General features: G+C 65.8%; 1 protein-coding gene across 6 annotated transcripts in view; it reads right to left on the bottom strand.

Moving 5' to 3' along the window:
• Positions 1-523: 523 nt before the first annotated feature.
• ATOSB (atos homolog B) overlaps positions 524-21,158 on the bottom strand; it is a 37,027-nt gene continuing 16,392 nt past the window's right edge. For 3 of the 6 annotated variants that reach the window (XM_059725349.1, XM_059725351.1, XM_059725350.1), the window contains 9 exons: positions 12,009-12,106; positions 11,188-11,389; positions 7,912-9,225; positions 7,048-7,106; positions 6,684-6,792; positions 6,324-6,482; positions 4,540-4,608; positions 3,942-4,147; positions 524-2,860 (listed from right to left, as the gene is read on the bottom strand). In XM_059725349.1, coding sequence (XP_059581332.1) covers positions 2,707-2,860; positions 3,942-4,147; positions 4,540-4,608; positions 6,324-6,482; positions 6,684-6,792; positions 7,048-7,106; positions 7,912-9,060 — 1,905 coding nt within the window. In that variant the 5' untranslated portion in view covers positions 9,061-9,225; positions 11,188-11,389; positions 12,009-12,106 and the 3' untranslated portion in view covers positions 524-2,706. Of the gene's footprint in view, positions 2,861-3,941; positions 4,148-4,539; positions 4,609-6,323; positions 6,483-6,683; positions 6,793-7,047; positions 7,107-7,911; positions 9,226-11,187; positions 11,390-12,008; positions 12,107-13,781; positions 14,148-14,456; positions 15,417-21,158 lie in introns of those variants that run through there. The other 3 variants (XM_059725353.1, XM_059725352.1, XM_059725354.1) reach the window with 3 other exon arrangements.

Below are 21,158 nucleotides of genomic sequence, written 5' to 3' on the forward strand. Positions count from 1 at the left end.
CACTTCCGGTTCCCCTGGTGCGACCGTAATATTCGTCCCCCCCCACCGTGAAATAAGTCGCTGGTTAGGCGTTCCGCGGCCGCGCGGTAGCGAGCAGCCGGATTGGGCGGGGGGCGGAGCCAGGACGCCGGGGCGTTTCCCCGCGCCCAGCTGCAGCCTCAGTCTTCCCATCTGTGTAATGGGCACAATGAGCCTGTCCTGTGTACGCGGGGGCGGTTAATCCAGCCCTGCGGGGCAATGGAGCAGCTGCACACAAGGCCAGCGTGCATAGTGGCAAGACAGGGGAGGCGGCGGTGCCGCATGGGACAGACGCCGGGATGGAGGGACTCCGCGGCTGGGGGCAGCGATGCCCGTGCTCCGCTACGGGCACTGCCCAGGTTTCGGGGGCAGCTGCATCAGGGGCAGCCCCACGCTCCGCTCTCTCCGCTGCAGCACCCCGTCCTCAGCCCCTCCGCACCCCTGAGGCCGGGAGGGCGCACGACGCGCTCAGCCCCCCGCTCGCAAGCACGACGAGGCGGCCGGGCTGTTTCCAAACGACCGTTTATTAAATTAGAAAAGAAGGAGGACCGGGGACAACGTGACTTTTTTATTTGGGGGGGAGGGGGGGGTTGGGTTTTTTTTATTATGTTCAAGTTTCTGCAACCGGTTGTTCCCCCACCCCGGGCGTGAGACGGCGAGCGCCGAGCGCCGTGGCGAGCGGGAGGGTGGGGGCGGCCGTGGCAGCCTCCCCGTGAAATGTGGACAGCAGCTCTGCACTGAGGTAGCTGGGACGGAGCCGCTCCCGCCCTCCATGGGTGGGTGCTGGGCCCGGCGGCTTCCTTGACACGCGCCCCATTGCTTGGGGAGGCAGTGGACGTGGGGGGACGCGGTGGCCGACGGGCGGGTGCTGGTCATGCTGGGTTAAAAGCACCGCTCCGCTCTCCCCCCGCAGCAGCGGGACTGGGGGGCGAGGCGGGGACCGCCTGCATCGACCCCGCGGCACGGGGGTGCAACGCTGGCCCAGTGGGGCGCGAGAGCTGTGGCCGAAGCGTGGAGGGACGGAAGGAACGACTTCTCTGCGCTTCCCACCTCCACCCAGGGCTGCAGGAGCTCCCACCCCCGGCCCCGCTGGGGAAGGGACCCTTCCCCTTCCCCTTCTCCCCCTGCAAACACCCCCGAGCCCTGCGAGGGGACCGCCGCTCTTGCATCTCTGCAAGCCCACGGGTCAGCCGCTCCCACCCCCTGCACACTCGTGCCCCTGGCACGCGGGGGCAGGACAGGCCTCGGCAGCGCTCGGCGGGTCGGTCGGTACTGCCGCAAAGCCCGCTCCTCCAAGAGGCCCCAGCGCTGCACCCCAGCCTGCTGCCAGCCTCCATGCGTCTCTCCTCGCTCCAGGTCCCGGGGGGCTGCACTAAGGTCCCCGGGTCGGCCTCCTCCCGCCAGCTTGCCCCACAGGGCAGCACGGGTCCGGGAGGGTCCGTCTGACCAGGGATTCGCTCGGCTCCCTGCAGAACGGGCCAGGCCAGACGCTTCCCCGCCAGACCAAGGGGAAACCTCACCCCTGGGCAGAGGGAGCAGCGCAGCTGCCTGGCCCCTGGCGGGGCAGACACCCGTGTGTCCTTGCCCCTCCACCAGCCCACCTCCCACCCCCTGACCCGTCCTAGCAGCTGCTGCCCAGGGGCCAGGCCTGCCCTGACCGCTCCATCTCATCTGTGCACCGCGCCCGGCTCTGTGGGTCTCGCGCTGCAATAACCAGCAATGCCCCTGCCCCAGCTCCTGGCCTGCTCCGTTCAACCTGCAGCAAACGCTCACTCCAAAGCCAGCGGCGCCTGGCATGCCCTGCCCGGGGCAGCCCATCCCCTCCGTGCCCTGGAGATGGTGTCCTGTGGGGACAGAGCCAAGGACTCCAGCCCAGCAGCACCGTGCACGCCCCTTCTCCCCACTCCTTCCGGCCTGCTCCTGCCCTGCCCTTCTGGTCTGGACTCAGCCCCAGCTGCCTCAGCATGGCCCAGACCCGTCAAGACAGGGCCCAGCAGCTCTCGGCCACTGGAGGGGCTTCTGCTCCAGCCCCTGCAGCCTCCCTGTTTCCCGTAACAGGACCAGGGCTCAGGAGCGCTGCAGGCAGCGAGGCAGGAGAGGCCCCCTGCCTTCTTCTGAGACGCCTCAGCCGCGATGCCACCCCGACAGCCCAGCGCTGGCTCCCCGCACCCTGGTGCTGAAGGGGCCGTGCCCCATGCCCCCAGCTCCCTCCCTCGTGGCACTACAAGGCCCCTCTGGGACCACCTGTCTCCTCGCACCTGTGACAGCCTGGGCCCAGAGCTGCCTCCCCTGCAACAATAAATACTAATAAATACTGCACCCCAGCTCCCCGCACTGCCCCTTCCTCCCCACAGCGGAGAGTCTGGCCTGGTCCGAGCCCCCCATCCCAGCAGGGCATGGCGTTGCGAGAGACCTGGGGATGTCTCCAGCACTGGCAGGGTGAGGAAGGCAGCACCCTGGCAGCCATCTGCACTCTCCCACGTCACCCTGACCCCTCCATGCTCACCACCGTGCAAAGCCCTGGGGTCACTGGCAGCCAGAGACCGCTGCCAAGGCTTGCTACCCCCACAGCTCGGTGGGGCGGGGGTGAAAGCTCCAGGGCTGAGGCTGAAGAGCCGTCTCTGCTCTTGCCCTTTACTGGTCTCTACAAGGTGCCGGGCACAGAGGCCCGGGCTGGCCCTGCCCCATTCAGGCCCGAGGAGAGTAGCAGGGGTTCCTTGGCATCTCAGTGAAGGATTTCAGTTCGTAGGGGATGCCGGAGTCGACCTCGATGGACTTGCGGGAGAAGAGCAGCCGGATGTCGTCGTGCAGGTAGATCTTCCCTGACTTGGAGCTGTGAAACCTATGGGGAAAGACGGGTTGAATATGCTGAGCAGGAGCCAGCAGTGTGCCCTTTGTTGCCCAGAAGGCTACCGGCATCCTGGGCTGCATTGGCAGGAGCGCTGCCAGCAGGTCAAGTGCAGTAATTCTTTCCCTCTATTCGGCACTGGGGAGGCCACATCTGGAGTCCCGTGTCCAGCTGTGGGCCCCACTACAGTCAGGAGGTGGACACATTGGAGAGAGTCCAGTGGAGGGCAATGAAAATGGTTGTGGGGCTGGGGGACAGGACTGGTGAGGAGAGGCTAAGAGAAATGGGCTGACTGAGTCTGCAGAAGAGAAGAGCGAGGGGGATTGAATAGCAGCCTTCACCTCCCTGCCGGGGGGCTGCAAAGAGGATGGAGCTGGGCTGCTCTCAGTGGGGGCAGACGACAGGACAAGGAGCAATGGGCTCAAGCTGCAGCAAGGGAAGTCGAGGTTGGATATTAGGAAAAACTTCCTCACTAGGAGGGCAGTAAAGCACTGGACCAGGCTCCCCAGAGAGGTGGTGGACTCTCCATCCTTGGAGGTTTTGAAGACCCGGGTAGACAAATTCCTGGTTGGGATGATGCAGTTGGGGCTGGTCCTGCTTGGAGCAGGGGGTTGCACTAGAAGACCCCTGAGGTCCCTTCAACCTTCATGGTCTATGATTTTATGACAAGACCCGGCATGGGCAGGCCCGACCCCGCCGTGCAAGGTGTGGGGGCAGATGCTTCCACTCAGCTGCCTCGCAGGGCAATGGCAAAGCTGGGCCCCCCGTTTTGACTGGACTTGACAGCAAGACAGGGTCTCACAGCTGGGACCCCTCATCTCCTCGTGGCACGCTGCTTTCCCACTAACCTGCGCCATTCTTCAAGCCAGCCACTACAGACGCCAACCCCCGCCCCAGGCAGCATGCCTACAGCCTCAGGGGAGATGGCCACCCCCTGATTGACAGCCGGGCGGTAGGGGAGGCTGTGGGGAGCAGAAGGTGGTGGGGAGCAAGGCGAGATGCTGGACCCTGCTCCTGGAAGTGCTGGGAGGCAAGGGTGGCCATCCCTCCCACCACCCCCATCCCCGCCCCTTACCTCAGGTGCATCAGGTAGCAGAGGACCCTGCGGGGGGGGTGGGCGCAAGCTGGGTCGCTGGGCACCGCACCAGCCCCCTCGTCCTCCCCCACGGGCACCAGGAAGATGCGGTGGCGCAGGAAGGTCATGTGATGGGCCGGCATGTCCTGGAAGTCGTACGTCACCAGGAACATTTTCACCACAGTCTTGTTAGGGTTAAATAAGGTCTGGAAAAAAAAAGTGTGTGTGAGGGGGAGAAGGTCAGGCAAGGTTGGGGGCGCGGGGGGCAGGGAGTCAGGGGCGGGGGGGGTCTGGGCCCCTGGGGTGAAGAGCGGGGAGTGCCGGGCTGCTGGGCAAAGGGGCACGGGCGTGTGAGCAGGTGCCTGGCTTCGAGGGGCACGGAGCAAGGGACGCAGCTGCAGGGCAGAGGCTGCAATGGGGCCTGCTCCGCACCGGGGCGGGAGGGAAAGAGGCTGGGCTGCCAAGGGCTACCCGAACCTCAGCACCATGCCCAGAGAGGCTCAGCTCGAGGCCCGAGCTCTGGCCACGCGCCAGGCCAGACTCAGCCTGGCAGGGGGATGGGATGCGGCCGGTCTGACCCCCCGACGCCCAAGCTCACCACTTGGATGGTTCCAGCTTTGGGCACGCTGTAACCCTTCTTTCCCAAGGCTTCCAAGTCGATCACTCCCTGGAACGACAGAGCGGGGAAGATGGGGAGGGAGTGCCGGGCCGGCAGCCTGGCCCCGACATGCAGCCGACGACAAGGGGCAGGTGGGAAGAGGCGGCGCTCAGTCCCCGCCGCATCCCTGCAGCCAGGCCCCCACCTTCCCATGCAGGGCAGCACCATCGCTGCACGTGCCGCCTTGCTCAGCACAGCACAAGTAAGGGATGCCCCCTGTCCCGGCAGGAGCCGCCTGCCCGGGCGGTGCCTTGGCCAGCCGTGTGTCACCTGCCAGGGCAGCGGGACTCCAGTGACACCCCGGAGAGGAGAGCAGGCAGACACACTCCCCCAGGCCTCCCTATTACAGAGCACTCTCCCCACAGAGACCCTGCTCGGGTGTCTGGACCTCTCCCTGCCGAGAGCCAACAGCTTCTCCTGCCATCTCGGAGGACCTGCTGGCTCCTAAAGCTGAAGGGGAACCCCGCGTCTCTGAGTCTCGGCGTGCCTTGCTCCAGCTGGCTGGTGCCCAGATACCCAGACTGGCCAGAGGATGAGACAAGCCCAGCCCAACAGGACCATGGACCAGCCTGGCTGGCAGGGCCCTCGGGAGGGCAGGGCTACTCTGAGTCCCTGCTCCAGGCAGGATCTGCACCGGTGTGTCTGATGCATCTTTAAACACCTCCAGGGCTGGAGACTCCCAGCCTCCCTGGGTATCTGCCAGGGGGAGAAGGCTCCCCTTCATCGACAGCCTGCATCTCCCCTGCTGCAGCGTAAAACCCTGTGGTTTCTATCCTCTGCGTAACCTCCCTGCAGGGATTTGCAGCCTGGTCTCAAATCCCCCCAGAGCCTTCTCTTCTGCACGCTCAGTCACCCGCGTCTGCCTGCCTCTCCCTGTATATTGGGCTTCCCAGGCCTCTAGTCACCTTGGTCCAGTCCACTTGATCAGTCTCTGCTGGACTCGTTCTCTGGCCTCACTAGCCTCATGCTCGAGGGAAATCTACCTCTCAGCTTAAAAAGGTGAACTTGGGAACAACAGTTCGTAAGCTGGCTAAACACTGAGAACTGAGGATAAACAGACATGGGATTTATGGTCCATTATATTTTACCCAACTCTTGACCCTCCTCCCTTCGGAGAGGCCTTGATCTCCCAGCAAGCAGCTTCTTTGCTTCTGCTAACCGTGTGCGTGCTACCCCTGGGCATTTCTCTCACCCCTTCCCCTCTGCTGTTTCACTCCACTGTGATCACAGACCCGCGGAGGAACGCCTGGCATTTGAAAGTTGGTCTGACTTTAACCCAGCGATGGAGCTGATCCAATAAAAGTCACCACCCTCCAAAATCCCTGCCTCTGGTGTAATTTCTGGACCGCCACACCTACAACGTCACTCTTATATTGCAATTGGGTCAAGTCTTTCTTGCGACAGGTGCCCCAAGCTGGATTCAGGGCTGCAGGCTCAGCGCAGGGACTGGACCCCTCCTGACAGCCGTGTGAAGCCTCTCCCCTAGCTTTGCAACACAGCCAGAACATGAATGACTCCTGGCCAAGGAACGAATCCCACAACTGCAGGCGCTTCCCTGGGGGTAGCCGGGAGGGAGCGGAGTCTGCTGAGACAGGCAGGTGTGCTTGGCCGTGCCTTCACGTTCCCCAGAGCCGGGCTCCATCTCTCAGGCCTGCAGGACCTGGCTCTGTCCCAGCCGATTCCTTCAGTACCTGCCTGACCCAGCCCCAGCCTCGGCAACATACCAGGAAAGGCGAGGGCGCGCTGTGCTCCGAGATGTCGAAGTAGGTGACGTCGACGGGCAAGGTGGCGTGCTGGGGGCAGTATGAGCCACTGGCCCCGATCTCCGCCGTGAACCCTTCGATGCGGCCCGACGGTGCAAAGCGTCCCTTCAGGATGGACTCCTGCAGGGTGGGGGGACACAGGCAGCCCTGAGCCCCTGCAGCCTGAGAGCTGCCCGCTACGAACCCCAGGCCACGGTGGAGACGCCTACGCCAGAGGCTGCCAGCCCCAGATGGCTCTGATGCCCCTGCCAGGAGCCCTCTTGCCCTGCCCCATCCCCAGCCAGGGGCCTGTCGGGTGTCAGAGCCTGCCGGTGCACTTACCTCAAAGTTGCCCAGCAGGGCCCGGCTGATGGAGGTGGCGGCCCAGGCAGTAGGGGAGGGCCGGGCACCCACGGGCCCCTTCCGGAGGCTGCTGCGGAGGTGTCTCCTGCTGAAGATGAGGCAGCGTCAGAGCCAGTCCCTTGCCAGCCGGCAGCTACGGGGTCCCGCGGGCGTGGGCAGGGGGTCTCCTGTGCTCTCACCAGCCCCGCATCCCCTTCTCTCCTGCGTGTAAGAACCACCCGCCCGGCTACCAAAGGGGTCCCTGTCTTGGGAGCCCCAGCAGCCCAGGTGCTGGGACCCCCTGCTTCCCCCTGCCCGGCTCGGGGAGCTTGTGCAGGGGGAGGAGGCGGCTTGGGGCACTCACGATTTCAGGCGCAGCCTGCTCTTCACCCGCCGCCCGACCGTAGTGCAATCTGCAGAGCTCTAGAGACGAGAGACCATGGGGCTGCATTAGGGGCAGCGTGTGCCAGTGTCAGGGGGGCATCTCCAGGACAGCCTGGCCTGTGCCCTCGCAGCCAGCTCCCACCCAGCCCTGCCTGACTGCTCCTGGCACAGGAAACCCTTTCCCCAGAGAAGAAAAGCACACGTGTGTACACGCATGCATACGCACTCCGCACCGACACAGATTCGCATGTGCGTTCACGCACAGAGTGACACCTACCCAGAGGCTCCCAGCCTGGATGCTCCCCAGTCCCGCGGGGTCCATATTGAGCCCCGCTGATGCCCGCTGGACCCGGGGCTATGGCGCTGTGCCCACCTGCCCCCATGGCTGCGGCCCCAGGGGCTGGTGAGGGGGCAGGACGGGGGCTGCCGGTGTCCCCTGCACAAAGGGCACTTGTCCTTTCAGGCCTTTTCCCCTTCTGGAAGCCACACAAAAGGGGCAGCACAAAGCAGAGCAGGGAGCAGCCGCGTGACAGGGGTGAAGCTTCTGGGTGGCCGACAATGGACCGGGGCAGGGGCCGGGGCCAGGGCTGTGAAGGGGTCATGTCAGGACGCACTGCAGCACGGAAGAGCCCTTGGAAGGGGCAGGTGCACCCCGACTTGGGTGCTGGGGAGCCCAAGCTGGCAGCGAGCAACCCCAGGGAAGTGCAGTGCGGAGAGCTCCACACGCCTCCCCTCCCCACTGCCGCCCTGACACCAGACAGCTAAAAAGCCCTAGGCAGGAGAAGGGTCTCCCCCACCTCCCATCACCGTCCCCTTCCGAGTCCCTCCCTTGCAGCCCACTCACCTTGGCCCCGGGCAGCAGGTGATTCCAGAAAGGGGCACCCTTGGCATCGGTGCTGCGGCCGGAGGCCGGGACCGGCGGGCAGAGCGGGGCCCGCTTCTTCCGTGCCGGCGGGGACAGTGCTTCGTCCTCCGAGCACGAGTCGGCTGCGCCCTCGCCAGCCGGCAGCAGCTTCCGCTTAGCCGCGCAGCTGCCCCCGCCCAGCCGCCCGCCCGGCGTCTTCTCCGCCGAGCCCAGCCCGTTGTTCGCGGGGCCTGGGGCTACCGGAGGGGTGCCAGGCTCCTTGTGCCCGTTGGCCGCGGCCGGCGGCTCCCCTTCTGAGCCGGCCCCGTTGCTGCAGGCAGGGCTGCTCCCTGGCTCCTCTTTCTTGCCGCTGCCGGTGTCCACCCAGGGCTTTTGTGCAATACGGTGCAGGTCAACGTCAAGTAGGGTTTGGCTGCTGGCTCTGTCTGCCCGCGGGGCCCCATTCTCCTCCGCCGGCTGCTCTCTGGCTCCGGCTGGGCGCGGGGGCTCGCTGCTCCCCGCAGAGCCACAGTCCCTGGGGGCTGGGCAGCCGTCTCTCATGTGCAAAGTGCTGCGAGTGATGTGCGGTGGCTGGGAGGCGGTGGCAGCCTCCCGCCGTCTGTCCTCTGGGCAGGCCCGGGAGCCGCTCTCCCGGCACCCGCTGCGGCCAGAACTGCCTTCGCCCCTGTGCTCCACCACGCGCAAGCCGCTGTGGGAGAAGTGCTGTGCCGAGCCGCAGAGCGACAGCTCCTCCACCAGCAGCCCATCCTCAAAGGCATCGTCCTCCAGCGTGTCCTGGCTGGGCCGCAGCTCACCAGGGACCCCGTCCCGCCTGCCCTCTGTCCCCGCGGCCCCCCATTGCGCCCGCTTGGGGTCCCGCGTGCTCTCCGGAGCCCGTGGCTCTGTGTACCCCCTCTTGACAGCTGCCCGCCCGCCGGCCGGCTCAGAGGCACTGGAGAGGTGTGAGAAGATGGAGACCTGGTAGACCTTCTGGCGCTTAATCTCCGTCTCATTGTAGCCCATCAGGAGGCCGCGGCGCGGGCGGCGCTCGGGGGCTGGCTCCAAGCCCGCTTCGCCACCTGCCCGCGACAGCCCCGCGTCCTGGCTGCGCTCTGGGGGAAGGGGCGTCTCCGCGTGGATGTGCCGCATGGAGCCTCACTGGGCCGGGCGCCGCACTGCGCCGGACACAGGAAAGCCCATAAAGCAGCAGGGAAGGGGTGGTAAAGTGCCACGAGGTCACGGGGGCCTCAGACCACCCCCGGCTCAGCAAGTCCGGATGAGGCTTTGGTTACGGAGCACGCTGCAACACCGCATCTATTGGGGGAGAGAGGGGAGAGTTAGCTCCTGAGATCCCAGGTCATCTGCTTCAGGCTGTCACTGGGGAACCGAGCAGGATGCAGCCCCCAGCCCTGGTGCCAACCGGCGCCCCAGCCCCCTCTCCCTGGGAGAAGCAGGGCAGGCCTAGAAGCAGGGAGCCATCCACCCGGGGAAGGGGAACGCAGAGGGAGAAGGGCAGGGTGCAGGGATCCCACCTCCAGGGTCCGTGTTGCATCCTTGGCCAGAGCCCTGAGAGCCAGGAAGAGGTGCGGAGCACCTTGCAAGGCCGAGGCCTCAGGGGACGAGCCCGGACATGCAGGGGGAAGGGACCAGGTCTCCAAGAGGGAAACGCAAACAGGACGTGCCCAGGCTGGCCCTGGGAGGAGGTGGGCGAGACTGCCCCAGGGGCGTAGGGATGCCCTCTCCCAGGGCAGGCGGGCACGTTCCCCAGGTAGCAAGACCCTGGGAGCTGGTGAAAGGAAGTGCGCCGGGAGGATCCGGGCCATCGACTCCAACCACAGGCTGCAGAATGAGCGCGTGGACGGACAGACAGCCGCCTGGGCTTCTCTGTCATTGCCACCCCGGCCTCAGCCCCTGGCTCTGAGCAGCCTCGGGGTTTCCGGGCACAGTGCATTTTCCACAGCTCTGCCCAGCCCCGCATGAGCTGTCTCCAGCAGCGCGTCACCCCCGCCCTGCCCTGGAAGGGTTGCACAGCCAGCCTGCTCGTGCTACATGGCTGAACCCGCCCTGCCCTGAGCATCAGCCTGCTCCAGCCTAGATACCTGGGTGCCTGCCCTGCAACTCTGTCCTGGCAGCCATGCCCTGGCCTCCCCATCAGGGTAGAGTGGCTTTCTCCTGGCCCCATCCCTATCCCCTGAATGGACCCTTTTAGCCACCTCTTCCTGCAGGGAGGTGTCTGGGATGGAACAGAACGAGCCGTTCCACGTCACCCCAGAGGAAAAGCCCTCTGCTCCGCTCAGCAGGCAGCTCTGGGTGCCTGACGCCGTGCCAGCCTCTGCCCCAGGCTGCCCTGCCAACCCGAGGAAGGAGAAGCACAGCGATGCAGCCACATAGAAATGATGATGACCACACATGACCTAGGAAGAAGCCTGTGCGCGGCTCACATCTGCCCTGCAGGCAGGCGGGCGGTATGCACGGAGCTGCCGGGAAGCAAGGGCCGAGTGGGGAGGATTTGGGTGCTGGGCCCAGGCTCTGCAGAGCCCAGCTCTGGTCCTGCCCCTCTTCTGCCAGGAGCTGGCGAGGTGGGCAGGCAGCTTGCGGTTTGAAGCCAGAGCCCTGGCAGCGTGCGGGAAAATGCCAGGGAAGCGGCTCGGAGTTAGTGGAGGAGCTGAAGCAGCGGGGATGGCACTTGGTCCAGTCGGCCTGCATAGGGAAGGGAGGCTGAGGTGGCCACTACGCCACGCTCCCCACCTGTGCCGTAACAGGATGCCCGACAGCTCTGTGCTGGGGGACCTGGTGCATGGCACTGCAGGAGCCGTGCGGGAGATGCCCGGTGCTTGTGAGAGGCGCCGGGCTCCCAGCGCTGCATCTCTGGCTGGGAGAAGGCCTGGAAACCCGAGCTCTGAGAGGAAAGGAGGCGGCTTCTGCTGCATACGGAGAAAACCCACCAGGCAATCTCGGAAGGGCAGAGCACTGGGAAAAGCCCAGCCCTGGCACTCCTGACTCCTGCCTGATAGTGGTGGGTTTCTCAGCAGGTCCCAGGGGCCGCAGGGCTCCGTCTACAGGCAAGCTCCAGCCAGGGCGAGACCAGAGGGGCAGAGTCATGGGAAATCAGCAGTCACGGCTTCTGGCTCGTGTCCCTCTGCCCTGTCCCTTGCCCGGGGCAGGCCCCGAGGCTTTGTCCGTAGTGTGCAATGAAAGGTTCGAGCAAGCGTCTGAAGAGAGGGCGGCACCGGCCCCCAAGCCTCTGCTCCCGGGGACGGAGGGCTGGGTACTCACCACTCCGCAGCCGACCCCCTCGCCGAGCCAGGTAGCCCTGGTGGCCCCGCAGCACACGGTCGTTGGCACAGCTCGCCGGAGACACCTGCCACCCCGGCACCCCCCAGAAGCGGCGTGGCTGTCGGGGAATGGCTCCCACCATCCCGGGGTTTGCGGTCAGGCTCCTCGAGGCTGTCGCTGGCTGTCTGGCCTGCTCTGCGTGCTTGTGGGGAGGAGAGAGAGGAAGGGAGGTGAAAGAGGGCCGATGGCGCTCTGCACCCGGCGGCGCTAGGAGAGGAGCAGGAGACACAACCCCTGGCTGGACCAGCAGCCGCTCGCAACGTCAACACCCAGACCCGTGGGCAGCCCCCAGCCCTGCTCACCGGTAATGGCAGCCTTGACCCCTGGAGGCGATATCCTCCTCCCAAGGCTTCAGCTGGGATTCATGGCCACTTCCTTCCTTAAGCTTAATCCTGGAGCCCGCGCTAGCCAGCTCCCTCCCCACGCCCGCCCCACGGCAGGTCCACAGCCCCAGGCTGGAGGGACCCAGGAGGCAGGGAACCAGGATGGGAGGATCACCAGCAGCCTCGCCAGGATCTCCGTGTCCCCAGGCAGGGGGCCGGGCTGGAGACCTGCCACGAAGCGCTTCTTGGCTGGCACGCCGCACCCCCAGGACAGAGCCTCAAGGGTCAGGGGACTGCCTGTCACAAGAGATCCTGTTGCCAACACCGAGGCAGGCAGAGACAAGAAGCCTCTTGGTGCAGAGGCCCGGCAGCCCCGCTGTGACAGATCCCTCCCGGCTCCAGCCGGGGCCAAGACAATAGTCCTTTGTGAGCGCTCACCTGCTTACGGGTGCCCTTCACGTGCCGGCGCCGCACGCAGCATCCCCCCAGCGACGGCTCATGCGATCATGATCCCACTGGCATGTCAGACGTGGCACCTGCGGAGAAGGACGGCAGAGTCAGGCCCATCCGGCAGCTCCTTGCTAGGCAGGGGATGACCAGAGCGCTGCCACTACCCACACCCCAAGGATGCCCTAGGGTCCAGCTGGTGAACCGCCCTTGCCAGGCTGGTGTCCTGACGTCACCTTCCACCCTTGCCGGTAGGCCGAGGGGTAGGGAGGAGAGTTATCCTGCCTCCTGCAAACCTCAACTCGCACGCGAGGCCCAGCCAGCCTGGCGTACATACACGCCTACCTCTAGCCACCTCCCCCGGGGGCCCTGGCACGCACAATTTCAGACGGGATGGGCGCACCTGCATGGTGCCCTGCCCAGCCGGCAGGCAGGCGAGGAGCGAGAGCTGCACCCCGGCCTGTGCTGGCGACGGTCTGGCTCTGACCCCTGCTCCGCACAGCCCCCGGAAGCCGTGAGAACCGGCCTCCCACCTGCAGCAGGGCCAGGGGCTGGACTGGGCCAGGCCACTGCAATGGTGTGAGCCTGGTGAAGGCGGCACGTTATGGTTGCAATAGGGGCAGCCTGCTTGTGAGCGCCGGCTTCTGTGGGCAGCATCCTGGGGCTGTCAGGCCCCTGCAGGATGTGTCTGGAGGGCAACACCAGCCCCCACGCGCTGCCCCTGGGGCCTGTCCCTTCCCAGCTGCGGCTCTCGCGTGGCACCGTCAGAGCCGTGGCTCTTTCTCCTGCCGAAGCCACGCAGGGGGCTGCTCCCTCGCGAGCACAACCTGCCCGGAGGGGCACCGTCTTCAGGCACACGACAAAACCCCCGTGCTGGGCACGACCAGGGAGGCTCACCTGCCTGGCACAGTGGTTCCCCGGGGGCTCCTGCAGAGGAGGGATAAGGCTCCAGGACGCAGGCATGGAGCTCCCAGCACCCTGCAACGTGACTCCTGCCCCCTCCGGCTGTCCTGGGGGGCTGGGGTTTGGCTCCGGGGGTTTCCTTTTCTCAGCAAGGAGTCTCCCCCGGGGGCTGCCTCTCCCCCCAGCGACCCTGCCATGGCACTTGGCTTTTTACGGCACCCGGCTCCTCCCCGCAGCAGCCTGTAACCCTTATATAGCGAGCGCGGCGGGGCTGGACACGGGCTCCGGGGGCTCCCACACTCCAGCTGCCCTGACAGGCAGGCAGGGGCTGGGAGAAGGCGGCCAGGACTCCCCTCCCCTCCCCTCCCCTCCCGAGACAGGTCTGCTCTGAGACCCGAAGCTGGAGCCGGACCCGGACAGACGCCGGCCCACCCCCAGCACCTGGACGGATGCCAGCCCACCCCCAGTGCCACGGGGAAGAGCTGGCAGGTAGCGCCCCGCCAGCTGGCTCTCCTGCACCCCCAGCGATCCAGGGCTGGGGGGAGCGAAGCCCTGCGTCAGCCCCAGCTCGCAGGTGTCACGATTTCATGGGGGGCGAGTCTCGGCTGTTGCCCAGCTCGGGGGTCCGGACTAGGGACAGGACTCCTTGGAGTCGGGGTTGAGGGGAGAGGACGGTTCACTGGTCCAACGCTAAGGGGCCGGCGGTGGGGCCGGAGCAGATGCCCTGTGAGGACGTTCGCGACCCTACGGCTCTAAACGGGACGAGACGGGGAGCGAGAGCCCGTGGTGTCAGGGCAGCAGCCTCGAGGGGCTGGCAGGCCCCAGGACAGGTGAGCTCGCGAAATCCAGACCCAGGCTCACCTGGTTTCTCCTCCTGGCACAAGACGCTGAGCATGGGGGGGAGCAGGGCCCACGGGACCTCGGCCGTCCAGGAGTCCAGCCCGAGATACCCCGCGGCACGGGAACAGGAGGGTCCGACACCCAACGCGCGAGGTCCTGTGACTCCGCAGCTACTGGACGCGGCCGCCGGCACCGGAGGTCAGAGCACCCTGCATGCCCGGGCTCCCGGCGTCTAGCTCCCGGCTCGGCCCCGTGCAAACCCCCTCCTGCAAAGCCCACCTGCAGCAGGGAGGGCTTCTGACCCGAGCTTGGAGAGGGCACTTTGCACATGTTATGCTGCAACGCGGGGGGAGCCGCTCTTTCCTTCCAGCCAAAAACACCCCGTGCCCCCCCTGCCCGTGCCCTCCCCCTTCCCCCACCCTGCTCCTGAGCCCCTGCCCCGTCTCCGCGTCCAAGCCCACCAGTTTACAGGCCCCGGGAAAGAGCAGTCAGAGAACGGAAAGCAGTTTCAAGTCCTTCAGGACGACCAGCCCTTTTTGAGAAGCAGCCAGCTCCCCCCCACACCCGGCCGAGCCCTGCCAGCTCAAACCCAGACCAGGAACCCGAGAAACCTGCAACACGTAAGCAAGGGAGAGGGGGAAAGAAATCACGCTCGGCAGCCGCTGGCGGAGGGGACCGCCCCAGCTGGGGACAGACCTTTGTCTCCGCTTTCCTGTCTGCAGCTCGCTGGGTCTTGCCTGGCGGAGGAAGAGGAGGGCCGTGGGGGACAGCGAGCAAAGATAACACCCCTAGCAGGCATGTCGCGGCCAGGCGAAGCACTTGGGAGCCCAGCCGGCGTGAGCGCTGCAAAACACGGGAGGCAAAGGGAGACGCGGAGAGTCGGAGCCTTTCGCTGGAGCGCGGCCGCGGACCCTGCACGGGAATCTGGCGCTCGCGAAAGTGGGAGTGCGACCGCGCTGCACGCGGCGAGAGCACGGCGCAGCCCGGCTGCCCCCGGTCTCCGCTCCACCCCTCTCCGGACGAGTCCCGGACCTCTCTCTGGCACCGCTGAGCCGCGATGGAGACCCTGCACTGGCCCCTCGTGCCAAGGGACGGCGGTCAGAGGGAGCCGGTGACCCTCGCGGTCCGGCCACGCCAGAAGGGCTGAATGTGGACGGGGAGCGGTGAGACGCCGGCTGTTTCAGGGGAGAGAGGCGACTCCCCCGGCTTGCTAGCGCTGCAGATCACACACACGTGCACACATGCACATGCACACACACACACACGTACTCCCCCGAGCGGGTTGCTGGTCCTGGGCTGACATGCGAAGGGATGGGAGTCTTCTGTCAGAAAACAAAGAGGCAGCCAAGCTGGGGGTGGGGAGGACTCTCCCTGCAGCTCGCTGCACGCTGCAGGATGCTGGGGGTCTCCGGTCCGGCCACCTTCCCCATCGGGGCAAGTCCTGGCCGCGAGCTCCCCGTGGGACGCCGCGCAGGGTACACCCCGCGGTCCCCGACCCGGCGCAGAACGGGTGCTGGAGGAGGAGATTTGGGCCTAGGACAACAAGGGAAATGAGCACGGGCACGGTTCCACCCCCGGCCTCCTTTCTCCGGGCTGGTCTTTGTTGCTAAATGAAAGAAAAAGCTGCCTCTTCCCCCTCAGAGCGCTGCGCCAGCCAGGCCGATGCAAGGATCTCGCCAAGGTCAGGCTGGCGCTGCCTGGCAGGGACCCTGGCAAGCTCTCCCTGGCAATGCCCTGTCTCCGCTGCATTTCCACCCCCGGGGCCGGCGGGCGGGCAGGCGCGGGATGAAGCCCTGCACCACGGGTGCGAGCCCCGCGCCAACGGGCTTGGAAAAGCTTCCCGGCGAACACCTGCTGGGGGTCACAGCCACACACCTGCACACGCGGGACTAGCCGTGACAGCCCCCTTCGCGTGGGGTGCAGCCCCGCTGCCTGGCCGGACCCTCGGGGTGGCTGGGGCGTGAGGGCAGGGGGCCGCCAACCTCCCCTGCCCCTGCCCTCCTCCTTCCATCAGATGCCCCCCGCCAGCCAGGACCGCAGCCACCCCCCATCGACGCACGCTCCCGTTTCACCCCACGTCACTCCATCGGCGCCCGTGTCCCCCGACCTGTCAGCCCCAGCAATTCCCAGCACTCCCCGCAGAGCCGCTGCACTGCCCCAGGCTGCGTCGCTTCTCCGGCGCCCGGGATGCAGCAGCGCGAAGAGCAGGCCCCGAGCCCTGGATGCAGGAGCAAGCCAAGGGTAAAAAGGCTCATGCACATGGCATCGGCCCCGTGGGAACCGTCTGCCGTTCCTGCAACCTGTGCCGTCGCAGCCCGCTTCCTCTTCCTGCGACAGGCTTCAGGCGAGGCCCTGGGTGCCTGCCGTCAGGCCAGCAGCGCTGCCCGGCAAGGCTGCAGCCTGCAGATAAGGCTGCCGCGGCTGCAAGGACGGCTGCAGGGACGTCCGCGTCTCACCCGCCCCCTGCCCGTGCGACACGGGGGAGGGATGTGCCCAGCACTGGCAGGCACACCGCGCCTCCCTGCCTGCTGCAGCTTGGCAAGCCTGGCTCTCGCCGAGCCCAGCGCCACGACGCTGGGTGGGCAGGAGCCCCGTCTGTGCCTGCCTGTACCCACTCTGCACCTGCCCAAGGAAGGGGCTTTCTGCTGCCATGAGCTATGCAGCCAGGAGGACAGGGCCTCCCCCCTGCAGCCTGCGGGACCCGAACCTCCCTGCCGTCCCCATCCTTTGGCTAGTGGGAAACCCACCGGCGAGGCACGTGGGCCCAGGCCCGGCAGGAAGACGGGAGCCTGGAACTGCAGCTAGCAGGGGGTCTCCATGCACTGGCCACGCTGCTCTGGCCGCCCCAGCAGAGGCAGGGCCCAAAACGGCTCGAACGCGTGTCCCCTCCACCCCCAAACCGCAGAGACGAACGCAGCCTGGACGCGCCTCCGCAGCAGCCCGGGTCCCATCCAGCGCCCAGACTCAGCAACACCGCTGGGGGGGCGCCCAGCTCCGACCACTGGACCTGCTGTCGCGAGTGATGCAACGGGGACGCGCGAGTCACGCAACCGATGCCCAGAAAGAGGGTTAGGTAACAGCCCGGAAGGGGAAGGAGAGGAAGCAAAGAGCCCGCACGGACCCGGGAAGAGACGGCCCGGCTGCTGGGAAGAACAGGTGCCTGCAATTGCGAGATGCTGAGTACGGGACGGACGGTCAGGGCTCTGCAGCCACAAGACCGGGGGTCACACCGAGACTCACCCCAGTGCACCCACTGCTGGGCCTGGAGGGAGGGCAGAGCGATGGGCAAGGCTGGCAGGGAAGCGGAGACAGCCAGAAGCCAGCGTGTCCTTGTCCACCTGGGCTGGCCAGGCCACGGGTGGAAGACGCGCCAGCTGGGGGGATCCGGGGAGGGAGCAAGCCCAGAGCCCCCTGCACGCAGGGCTGGGTGCAAGCTCCTCCCTGGCCCCGCGGCCCAGGGCTGGGATTCCCTGCCCACCACCCCCGGGCAGCTAGCATCACCCCCAGCCTCTGCCTCCTCCCACGCGGTGGCATCCATCCACCCAGGAAACGGCCCCGTGGCTGCAGACGTCGGAGATGCCTTCCCTGCGGAGGCGGGAGTGCTTTCCCTGCAGCCTGAGCCCACGCTCCCCCAGCCCGGGCATCCTGCACCTCCCGGCCCCCATCGGCCAGCTCCTCCCCGAGCCTCGCCACCCCCAGCCGTCCCCCACGTCCCCCGCTGACTCACCCACCGCCTGCCTGAGTCACTGCCTGCGTCACCTGCCCTGACCACAAACCGGGGTGTGCCGCACGGCCAGGGCAAAGCCACCGGCTCCAGCTGGCAGGCGGCGCCGGATCCCCCCTCGTTCAAAAGGAGCCGGGGTGGCCCCAGGCAGAGGATGCCCCTGGCTCGAGTCCTGGCCCGGTGCTGGAGGACTGCAGGGAGAAGGCCCAGCGCGGCGGGGGGAATGGGGGAGGCAGGGCTCCCGGCACCCTCCAGGCCCAGAGCAGGGGCTCAGCTTGCTCTGCCTCCCTGATGGGCACAGACCGCAGCGGGTGCTGGAAGCGCCGAGCTGTTTGCTGGGCGAGATGGAGAGGCCCCACTGGGCAAGGGACAACGTGGGGGCTCAGACTGAGCTTGGGTCTTTGCACCAGCCGCAGCTCCCGCGCAAACGCAGGGCCGGGAGCTGGAAAGTGCCACGCTCCAAGCCTGACGGCGCAAAGTGGGGCAGACACAGACCCGTGAGGTGGGGGGGGTCCTGCGGGGGGAGAGGGGCATGAGGCATACGCCGAATGGAGCTGTGAGCTTGCACCCGTGCGCTTTGCTTCTCGTCCTCCCAGGGACGTGGATGAAGCAGGGTCTGCCCCATTCCCCAGCCTCCCCTGCCCCACGCACAACAGCGGGGGACCCTGCAGCACAGCTGCTTCTTGACCACGGGACGGGTCCAAAGTAGGCCTCACAGTCAGCAGCCAGGCCCTGCGCGTACAGCAGCTTCCTTCCCTGCCGAGGAGAGGGAGCCGGCTTCGGTCAAGCATAGACAAGAGGGGCTGGAAGGGAGCTCAGGAGGTCACATCCAGTCCAACCCCTGCTCCAAGCAGGACTAGCCCCAACTACATCCTCCCAGCCAAGGTTTGTCTAGCCAGGGCATCAACACCTCCAAGGATGGAGGTGCCACCGCCTCTCTGCAGAGCCTGTTCTAGTGCTTCACCACCTCTTCGTAAGAAAGTTCTTCCTAATATCCAACCTCAGCTTCCCTTGCTGCAGCTTGAGCCCATTGCTCCTTGTCCTGTATCTGCCCCCACTGAGACCAGCCCAGCTCCATCCTCTTTGCAGCCCCCCTGCAGGGAGGTGAAGGCTGCTGTTCAATCCCCCTCGGTCTTCTCTTCTGCAGACTCAATCAGTCCAGGTCCCTCAGCCTCTCCTCACCAGTCCTGTCCCCCAGCCCCACAGCCATTTCCATTGCCCTCCACTGGACTCTCTCCAACGTGCCCACATCCTTGCTGTAGTGGCGGGGACACAGCTGGACACAGGGCTCCAGATGTGGGTCTGTGCAGCACATTTGGGGATGGCACATGCTGCACTTCTAGCTTTCTCCTGGGTAAAGAATCTGCATTCCCACAAAAGCACCAACTTGCCATTGATCACTACAGAGATCTGCCAGGAAGAGGACAAGGGGCACAGCCACGGCCAGCTAACGCACCGACAAAGGCTGGAGGCATGGCTGGGGTCACTAGGACAGACACGGGCCCCAAATACCGCTCATCACATCCCACGAGACCGCAGGGGACAACAGATCGGGCTGCAAAAGTCATGGTAGCAAAGCGCCAACAAACACTAACCCACAAAGCCAGAAGAAGCCCGCTGCCTTTACCGACGTGCGCTGCCTGGTGCTCGAGGCAATCGGTGGAGCCAGGCACTTCCTTCGTTTGGAGGAAGAAGATCTGTTTCCCTCCTCCATTCCCAGGTCAGCAGCAGCGCCGTGATGTGCCGCAGACCTCGTGTCCTGGCTGGTTGCATTCGCCCGTGCACCACCGAACGTGCAGATTGAGCTGGGGTGTGAACACCAAGCACAGCAGCAGTTTGGGGGCACTCCCTGCGTAGACATGCAGGCATCCCGGGATCCGAGCGCTTGCACTTCGAGCTTATTCCAGAATAACTCCTGGCACGAACAGGCCCGTGGGCTGCTACCGGGGGGACAGAGGCACAGACAAGAGACTTGACCATGGTCACACTGAGCGTAAGTGTCACGACCAGATCGAATGCCAAATGCACTCTGAGGAGCACTCATAACCTGGCCAGGGAAGGACAGACAAGATGGACCAACAGCTCCCAGACTGGGGAAGGGCAAAAGATAGTTCCCTGCTAAAATGCAGGGTAAGGAGGTGGCACCAGGACTCCTGGCTTTCAGTCCAGGATCTAACTCGAGCATTTTGAAGGGATCCGGCCTCATGTCCCCAGGAGGGAGAGTGGCATCACCCTGCAGGCATTTCCCAGCAGGAAAAGCCAGAGCCCACGAGACAGAGATGGGCTCAGGTCATGCACAGACCATGGAAACTCATCATGTCACCACAGGGCTGTCCCTCGTGCCCAAATCCTAACCCGGGACCCTTTGGCTCCTGGGACACAGCTTGGGCAGCGCCAGCCAGACCCCACGTGCTTGGAAATCACAGGCTTCAAGCTGCAGCGGTTAGACACAGCCAACTGCAGGGGAAACCCTGCGTGTTTTCTTCCCCTCTTAGATTGGCACATGTGCAGGTCTCAGCATGTTGCTTGCGCTACGGAGGCTGCTGCCAACAGACGAGGGGCGGAGGTCTAGGGGACAGACGAGGCTGCCGATGCCGGGGAAGGAGCTGAGGAGCGCAGGTGAGGCGGGTTAGCAGGACACTTCTCCCGAACCGCTCGGCAGTCGACGGTGCTGCCGCGCCGATCGTTAGGTTCCAGAGTCAACACCCACTAGGATGAACGGGGACGCGATGGTTTCACGCCGAGCCTCTGGGCTGGCTCTCCTTTTGCTCCGTTCCTGCTGGAGACGCCCCGGTCTTCCCTGTGCTTTTGGTCTACCCGATTCCTAGCAAAGCTGTGCAGCCTGGAGGCTGCTCTAGCGTGTGTCCTGGTGGCTGTCCAGAAATGCAAGGCAGCTAGAGAGCGGCGTGTCCCTGCCATCCTCTGCCAGGGACGCGGGGCTGGAGAGGCAGAGCAAGGCCAAGGCAGCAGCTACCCCTGGTCCAGGAAGTCCCCGTCCACCGAGGGTGTTCCTGGAAGACCATCTCCGCCTCCTGGGCAGGGCCCCGGCCGAGAGGCACCCTGCTGCCCTCCTCAGTCTGCACGCAGCCCCCGCCCAAGGTACGTGCACGGCTATTTTTGCAGCAGCCGGGGCTGGAAATGCAATTTCTTTGTGTGAAAGCCCAGAGGGGGAGCAGAGCTCTGCGGCAGGGAGAGAAACTGCCGGCCTGGGAGCCCTGTCAGCCGGACTGCCAGCTCCTCTCTGGCCAGCAACAAGCCCAAATCCATGTGTGCTAAGAGGAGGCACTAGAAGCTCTGCCTTCACAGGGGCACGTCTGCCAGCGAACCCCCTGCACCAAAAACCCCAGGCACCCCGATGTCCTGGCCCGCACCAGCTGAGCTGGACGGCAGAAGGCCACTCGGCCTTGCTCCTTGGCTGGCTACATCGCCGGTGCCCACCCGCCAGCTGTGCCCCACGTGGCACTCCCAAGCGCAGGCACACGCACAAGTGGTCACACGAAAGCGACGGGAATTTTCCTTTCCTGCCCGACGGCCGCGTGCGACGTCCCTGGAGTCTCCCCCCACGGCCTCTGCTTGGGTTCCCCGCTCGGTCCCCCTCCCACGAGCTGCCTGGCCGGGCGGGAGGTGGCCCCAAGTCGGGTGCTGCCTAGAGAAGGACGTGCCCCCCCACCCCA

This window comes from Alligator mississippiensis, chromosome 3 (assembly GCF_030867095.1).
Source record: "Alligator mississippiensis isolate rAllMis1 chromosome 3, rAllMis1, whole genome shotgun sequence".
In the NCBI taxonomy this organism is placed as follows: domain Eukaryota; kingdom Metazoa; phylum Chordata; order Crocodylia; family Alligatoridae; genus Alligator; species Alligator mississippiensis.